At 33.3% G+C, this 8,724-nt stretch overlaps 1 protein-coding gene across 1 annotated transcript in view; it reads right to left on the bottom strand.

The window, feature by feature from the left end:
* Positions 1 to 3,750: 3,750 nt before the first annotated feature.
* The window catches only part of LOC143250882 (CD109 antigen-like), a 67,739-nt gene continuing 62,765 nt past the window's right edge, over positions 3,751 to 8,724 (bottom strand). The window contains 4 exon segments of the mRNA XM_076502035.1: positions 3,751 to 4,554; positions 4,886 to 4,988; positions 5,211 to 5,373; positions 6,870 to 6,982. Of these exon segments, the coding sequence (XP_076358150.1) occupies positions 4,367 to 4,554; positions 4,886 to 4,988; positions 5,211 to 5,373; positions 6,870 to 6,982 (567 nt within the window). The 3' untranslated portion in view covers positions 3,751 to 4,366.

The raw sequence follows: 8,724 nt of genomic DNA, 5'->3' as shown, positions 1-8,724 counted from the left end.
ATCAATACTATAGAATTACTATATTTTTGAGCAGTCTTGGTAATGACAGCTTAATTTATCAGACAAATGACTACCTACTCCCTTGAAGTCTTGTTTTGAAAGAATGAGATGATATACTTGGAAATAGCTAAGAAAGGCACTTGGGGCATTCTGAGCTTAGAAGTGTAAATAAGGGAACATTTCCCAAAGTAGAGAGGTGAGCAGGGCTATGTGTGATCCAGGATATGAGCAAATATCTCAGCAAATGGAAGCTACAGTCTAAACCTATCAACATCAGTTTCTAATTTGCACAAAATTATACTTCATATTTTGACATCACAACTATCTAATTTGAAGCAGTGCTGCACTGAACCTAGACTTAAAATAGTTATGCAGTGACATACACTTAGATCTTCCTACAATGATGGATCAATCTTGGTATTGTTCAGGTCTTAAGTATTGCTATATTTTATATTGGGGGTTCTGAGTGAGGTGTCTAAGATCATAAAGGAAACTGATAATCTTAAGGCAACATCTTTTTTCAAATTCAATAGTGATAATAGCAGAACTAGGGGACAAATTCTGGCAAGATAGAAGTCTTCAGCTCATACAGGCAGTTTCATTTTTCCAACATGGTGGTTGCCTTCCTATGTTGTAGATGCAGTGCATTTAAGAGAAAGCTTGATTAGTATGTGATGAGGGCTGGCTTTAAGTGTTTTTAATCACTTGCATTCACATAATAAAGTGACTCAACTTTTTTTTAACTTTAAAGCTTTTGAGGAAATATCTAGTCCAGGACCCTTGTTTCTGAACTTCTCAATTTTTTCTTTATCTCAGAATTAATGCACTCATCATAAATAGGGTATATTACCTATCATTTAGTAAAAATCAAAATTTAAATTTGTCAGATACTAACCTTCCTTTATCTTCCATTTCAACACTTTTTACTCTTTAAGAGTGACTATTTCTTTAAATACATTAGTGTTTTATATTTTAGCCAACTTTTCCTGATACATCCTTTCTGATGTACCACTTTCCACTTTCTGTAATCTTCTAAATCTCCTGTCATACCAGTCAATTTGTTTTTTAATTGTAACTACCCTTTTCTTTCTGTAAGGAATATGTTTACCTTGAATATTTAAAATTTAACATTTTTCCACCTCTGATCAATGTCTCCCAATAACTAATAAATTTTGTTGAAAAATGTTAGTTTTACACACCACTTTGTAATTAGTGTTATTATGCACTAGTGCATAAAAGTGTTTATTTGATGGTGCAATCCTAATTATTACATTGGCAATTTTTGGCTTGTAAACAGGGGTTCTTAGTATCACTTTAAATTAAAAACCTATCTTTTACAATGTTTGATATCATGACAAAGGGTTGTAAGTTAACTCCAAGGGAGAAAAGTAGTAGTTGTGTGTGTGTGTGTTTTAAGAGCAGAGGACTTAGAAGCCTGCTTACTGTCAGTCACTGGGTGAAGAGAGATTGTACAGTCTTTTTTTTCCTACCCCTTATACAGCAAGCAACTAATGATTGTGCTCTGAAATGCAAGACCCTACAGAATAAATGGTCAGTGTGTGCAGCAGCTGACCTCCTAGCAAGATGGCTAAGAAAGAAGACACTCTTGGGCCAAAGATTGTACTGGCTGGACTAAAGCAAGGTAGAGCAATGTGGTCTGAGATTAATCAAACTAACCTTCACAAGTTTGATGGGAAGCACTGGCATCAATATGAAGTGTTATTGAGTGTCTGAATGCAAATGAAGGATCTGCAACATCAAGTAATATGGGGGGGGATGCATTTCTGGCCAGAATATGCGATGCCTGTATATTTTTTTTTTTAAAGTTACTGTTAACAAGTACAGACTTCGTTAAAGCCAACATTTAAGGGTCACTAGTGGAACTGAGCATTGCACATTCTAGGTTTGTAATATTTATGTATTTAATAATAGACAAAATACAAGTACTTCATTCTGTGTATTAAGAGAAGGTCTTCCAAGTTTTATTTTATTACTTCAAGTGAAGGACTATTTTCAAAAGAAGAGGATCAAGCAACCAGCTTCAACCCTGTTGGAAGCTGCTAAAAAGTAACAGGTTACAAAGTAATAAAAATAAAACTGAAAAGCACTTTAGAATTACACGAACTCCCAATTCAGTTGTGGTTGCTGTATGCCATTTTGATGTCAAACAGTTCATAGGTCAGAGAGAGCATACCCAACGAGTAAAACAAGAAACACTGACCATGTTTAGGTAATTACATTAGTGTTGCTATTTTTAAACTTAGGACATTTTTGTATTTGCCACTCATTGGCTATAATACACTTGTCCCAACTACGTTGTTAGTAAATGTGGAGTATTTTCTCATGTTTCAATATACAATGTTCATAACTATTTTACACTAATTTGGACAATGCATAATCTTACATTACAGGAACCAAAAGTGAATTCTCAGTAGAGTCCAGTTGTAATGGGAGCTTGAATTAAGTGGAAGGATGGAGCTAAAAGTTGGAGGGGGGGGGGATTAGATGATACAATAATGTTTGCCTTAATTTTCAACTGTTTAGCATTGAATAGTGGGAGTGTTTATGGGGAAAAGCACCTTTTCCTTTTATTGCTGTAAATTATTCTTACATAACTATCTATACACAAGTGTTAGGTATTAATATTCATTGTCTGATGTTTTATACACATGAATTATTTAAGCAAGACAGGATGTGAAATAGATAACGAGGTAGAATGGAACTGCACATGATCAGGATCTGCACACTGACATATGAGGTCTGTTCAAAAAATACGCGGCTCCAGTTGGTTCCAGGGAAATCTGCTTGGTGTCGCTAGGTTTGCACAGATCAGCTGATTACGACGCCATTTCCTGATTTGTGTATTAGCTACGCAGTTTTAAGTGAAGTGCAATTTTTTCGTTTGGCAGATTTCAGAATGAATGACCTGAAGGAGCAACGACTTGCTGTGAAATTTTGTGTTAGACTTGGAAAATCTGCGACTGAAACTTTTGCTATGATTAACACGGCTTACGGTGATGTTGCTATGAAGCGTACGGCATGTTTCAAGTGGCATGAACGATTTAAGGATGGTCGACAGTCCACTGAAGATGTGGAAGGACGTCCAGGATGCTCATCGTCAACTGACGACCCACACGTCGACAAAATCAACACCCTGGTGCAGGCAAATCGACGTCTGACTGTCAAGGAGCTTGCTGAAGAGTGTGGGATATCAGTTGGATCTTGTTACAAGATTTTGACTGAAAAATTGAAGATGCACCGCATTGCTGCGAAATTTGTGCCTCAGAACTCGAGTTTTTGGCCAAACATTCAATCATTGTTCTTCCCCACCCACCCCTACTCACCTGACCTTGCTTCTTGCGATTTTTTCTTGTTCCCAAACTCAAAAGACCCTTGAAAGGAAGAAGAATTGAGACGATTCCCGAGATTAAGGCAAATGCAACGAAGGAGCTGGAGGACATTACAAAAGAAGCGTACCAGGACTGTTTCAACAAGTGGAAACACCGTTGGGATAAGTGTGTGTGTTGGGGAGGAGAGTAATTTGAAGGGGTCCCAGACCTGTAACTTCTAAATAAAGTACATTTTGTTTTATGACGTCAGTCCACGTATTTTTTGAACAGCCCTCCTACAGGTACCTTCATATAACATTTGACTGTTCTACTGCATAGTACATAGCTGGAAAGTAACAGTATTGCTTTAGCAAGGGTTAAGATGTAAAAAGACACTGCCTGGTTAAATTAACCCAGTCAATACGAACTTAAAATAGTTTATTTCAGTACAATTCTTACAAGGTAGATCTTATTTTAAAAAACAATACATTTTTAACATGCATATTTTTATCTGATACACAACAGAGACAACATTTAATGTTTAAATTTCACTACGTTTATTGAACTTTTGAAACACAACATTATTAAATTTTCAAGTTTACATTTCTCCATCTCGTTTTTGTCAATTGAGATGTTGAAGTCTCATCTGTTACACTAGATTTCATTGAGTCTTAAAATGTCTAATTAATGAGTGTAGTAAAGTATACTTGTCACAAGTTCTTAAAAACATGTTATTTAATCAGTTTCATCTAGCACCAGGACACATCAGTATGGAGTTGAATCGTTTAAAAACATGATATAAAACTCAATACAAACTCCACATTCTGTTAAAAAAAGGAGTTCAGTTTACATATTTTACACAGCAAGTTGAATGCCACAAAGAAGGATGGTAGGTTGTAGACAAAACATTACTATCACTATACTTGTGTGCTTTACATTTTGAAGTTTATGGTAGTCATACTTTGTACAAAGCATCTTTCTACAAAGATGTAGCATGATATTAACATGTTTATACAACTATGAAAAATTCTGAAATATCAATTTCTTAAGAATATGATCTGACACCTGGCCAACAATGTACCCATGAAAACAAGAAATACACTGGCTTGTGTAGAGAAAGATCGGTCAGCATCACCAATTTCATTACATCCTTTACTGCATTCATCTTCACAGATGTCACAAACTGTAGCATTAAGAGGGCTATAGAACATCCGGGCTGTTTTCACTGTAACAGAAATTGAACACTTCGATTTCTCTCAGAATAAGAAGTTCTTTAGAAGTTCCATTTAAGGTATTTTAACAATTATCATAATTTAAATGCATGTTCAAATACAACAGCAGCTAGAGAAATAAATGTCAAGATCTTAGTGAAAATTACATATCCAATAATATAAGCTTCTCCCTATCTTCTACAAACCTCAAAGTTTACTGTATGTGTTATCCCCACCTAATTTGTTGTTGTTTTTTTTTTATTTCTGATATAAAACATTTAGATAACTGAGCTATGACACGAATAAATTTATTCGTATAAACAGGATGAAACCAGTAGATCTTACCTCGATTGTAATAATCATACACTCTCACTGGCACTGGTTTTTGGTGTGCCACTTTGCTGTTCAGGTAAGATGGAACTGTAAGGCAAATTTCATCTTGGTCAAGCTGAAAAATGGAAGACACCCAAGTGTATACTTAAGTTAAACATCAGTAAGATAGTTACAGAAATTATGCAATGCACTAATTGGGGATTGTCATGCTTGGTTAGACCTTTAGGGATGTTAGAAATTGTACATGTGGTAAAGATATGAACTGCAAAAGAACATTAGTGTAATATGAAGATTCTGATCTCGCTGAATAAAGTTGAAAGGTATTGTGAATGTTTACCTTATCAAAATAGATGACGACTTTTGTTTGACCATCAGCAACCTCTACCCGTTTTGTTTTGGGAGTGTTTAGAATATTAGAAAGAGCATCAACATCTGCCAGATACCCAGAAGGCAACGTAACATCCATCACTGCCATGTTACTTGGCTCAACATCGTTGTTCCTATAAGGAAAACATTACTTATGATATTACTAATATTAATGCAGGAGTAGGTGAAAATGAATTTGCGAGGTGTACAACAAAGAAACTTAAGACAGAAGTGCAAGTTACCCAAGTGTCTATCCAATTTTTGTATTAGTATGTTTAACTCAAAATGATCATTTACTAATTACTTATGAATCAAAGAATGGAGATGTACTATACATCTTTATGTAGTCAGGCTACAATAGCAGATATGAATTTACAAATATTTTCATAGTAAAGAGATTACTCGTCTCTGAAACTCTTTAAATTATATTAACTGGAACCAAGCACATTATGAACTTTGAAGAGGTATGCATTATATTTCCCTGCTACACTTCACACAAAGTTTATATTCTATGGGTAAAATTACAGTTTAACACAATAAGCTGACTGTTGGATTTTATTTGCTGCATGCTACCAAAATTGAAGCCTTGTACCATGAAGTATCTATGAACACACTCAGTAGTGAATGCTCTACGTAACTAAAGCTCTACATTACCAATGATAGATGATAGGTAGCTGCTAAACTGCTGGCACAAAGACAATTATTAGGGTTCAGGATACATGTGAAATGTGTAATGAATACTAAAGTTTTAATTATCACAAGATAATTAAGTTATAATATTGTAAGTGTGCAACTTTTAAAGAGTAAGCTCACAGTGCAGACTGATTATTTTAATTCATTTTGTTAAAATAGTTGTAAGTGTAAGATAAGGTCAGGGTTTGTTTGAATTTAACTAGAAAGTTATTATAAAATCACCAACTATATCTATGTCCCACCATTTTTAAATTTAAGATTTTAGATCATAACTAAAACTTAAAGCACTTTTTTCTTTTTTTTATAGTAACTTAAAGATTCTACCTAACAGCAAGGTGGCTCTATAACACATGTTGCTGTCTTTCATCTATCACAATCATAACAAGTTCTTTGAAATGTTCAAAGTTATTCATAAGGTGGAAATATGTTTGTTACCTTAATTCAAGAACAAAACAGAAAATGTTGACCCATGATACTTAAAATATTTTGTAAAAAGAGAAGTTGGTTTTGGAACAAAAACTTAATTATGTAAACCTGATACCAAGACATATTGTAATAGATAACCATTAAGCAAGATTATCATTTGGATATTCTTAGTTTCATTAAGGCACAGAAATAACTAACAAATACAGTTGTATTATTAATCCCAATAAATACAGCTATTTATTAACCAAAAACTAAGTACTGTGAATTTGTGTTTTTACCATAACAAAGTTAATATTTATAAGACTAGAATAATTTCTTTGAGTAGATACATGAAACTATATATAGTTCATGGTTTGAGAGAACTATTGTAACTAAGAAATTATGCTGCAACCAAATCTTTTCTTGAACTACAATTTAAGTAGAAATGCTACATAATTATAAAACTAAGTATGGCCAACATAAGATAAATGTAAGGTTCTAAAGAAGTCGGATATATTTAGAGTTAACTCACCTAGTACACACAGTCAATTGTAAGTAATCTCTGGTGGAAGTTTGTTTCAGGACAGGATTTAGGGAAAATGGGGAATGCTCAGCTGATACAGCCAAATTAAAAGCCCAAGACACCTAGAAATAAATACATCAAGTCAAATTAGTCAACTTGCAAAGACAGGGAGAAATGCATTTCATCCATACCTGTACATGAAATCTATATTTGGCTTTACTTCTAAATCTTTCTGGGTCTCCCATACTGCAAACTAATCATGGTTTTGTTCTCAGTTCTTACAAAATGTGATAATTTGCAAGTTTGTAGTCACCACTCTTAATCCAAAGTAGTTTTGTTTTTAATTTGACACAGTGACAGTGTAGTACAGGTAGTTCAAAACTCCTGGGAACAACCAAGTTATTTGGATTGATTAGATCTATACCATATTAATTTAGTTCTCACACTGTTTAAACACTGAGAAACTACAAAAATTCTACAGAATGACTTTTGTTTACTCATGTATAAATAATCAATTCAACATTTTATAGAAAACATTTACATATAGTATCTCTTGAAATTATAATTATACCTCTCAATGTTAAAGTTGGACTTAATTACAAAATTGTTGAGGCTATGAAACTGATGCTTGTTTTATTTTGATGCAAAGCTCCACAGCAGGCTATCTAGATTAGCCAAGGTTAATTTACTTTTAATCATCTTGCCATAGGCACCCTTTACTGCACATGATATGAAACTCTAGTGTCTTACATTCTGAATTTTATTAAACAGCTAGTAGTTTAATACCATTTAGTATAGCACAGAATTGTAGTTGATATTCCACATCTTAATAGAAGTTCTTAAAAATATTTTTAAAATCCTGAATTTCCCTTACCATAACCTTTTCTAACTGGGTGGGGGGGGGTCTGTCATTTAACTAACTTCTCAACCATCATTAACAAAGGAAATAAAGAATGCTTTTTCTCATGCTAGAAGGACTACACAAAGAAAAATGTTTAGTCTAAGTAGCTTTTCGTTACATATCCAATAATATAAATTAGTGGTCTAGTATTTAGTAATATACAGTCACATCATTGTATATGTGTACAGATTATTACTGTGTAGAAATAAATTATCAAATGTATTTTTATCATATAAAACAATCTTTTCTCTTTACAACCTTTGAACTTCACTGCTGCTGGAAAATTTCATACATGGAGGATATCAAACTTTAGTTTATATAAAACAGATGAATAACAAATATATTGATACCATAGAATTGCACCAATTTATTAAGATTAGGAACTAAAGTATAGTTAATTGTAAAAAATTAAAATTTGAGCAGACTAACGACATGACCAATCTTGAAATATTGCTTTAAAAGGAATGTATTAGCCTATTCACAGATTAAAGTGGCCGAGAAAACCACTAGGTGGACATTATAAGCTGTCCATTGGTTATTCACATGGTATTGAAGTACTTAAGGGACCCTCTCCAAAAATGGAAAGAGGTGAATGGGGCCACTTATTCAGTATACAACTCATATCTCAGAAAAATAAAAAATTACATTCTAGCTTGTTACTATTGGTAATTTGAGTTCCTAATTTGTACTAAACTATATATATTTTGATATTATAAATTTAAACAGTGCTGCATTCCATAACCCATGCAACTCACTAAAATCTATATTTAGATGTTCTTTTAATATTTTTTGTAATTGTACATAGTTTAAATTACAATCTACAATTTCACTCCAAACTTGACATAAATTCATAAGATAGTTCAATAACATTTTAAATGCAAGTCAAATGTGATAACATTGCCTTTTAGCCTTTGACCTGTTGCAAAAGGGTTAAACAAGTAGAGATCATGTGGTTGGTCAAAC

This window comes from Tachypleus tridentatus, chromosome 5, assembly GCF_004210375.1.
Source record: "Tachypleus tridentatus isolate NWPU-2018 chromosome 5, ASM421037v1, whole genome shotgun sequence".
Lineage (NCBI taxonomy): Eukaryota > Metazoa > Arthropoda > Merostomata > Xiphosura > Limulidae > Tachypleus > Tachypleus tridentatus.
Note: the sequence above shows the minus strand (reverse complement) of the source record. Positions and strands in the feature narration are given on the sequence as shown.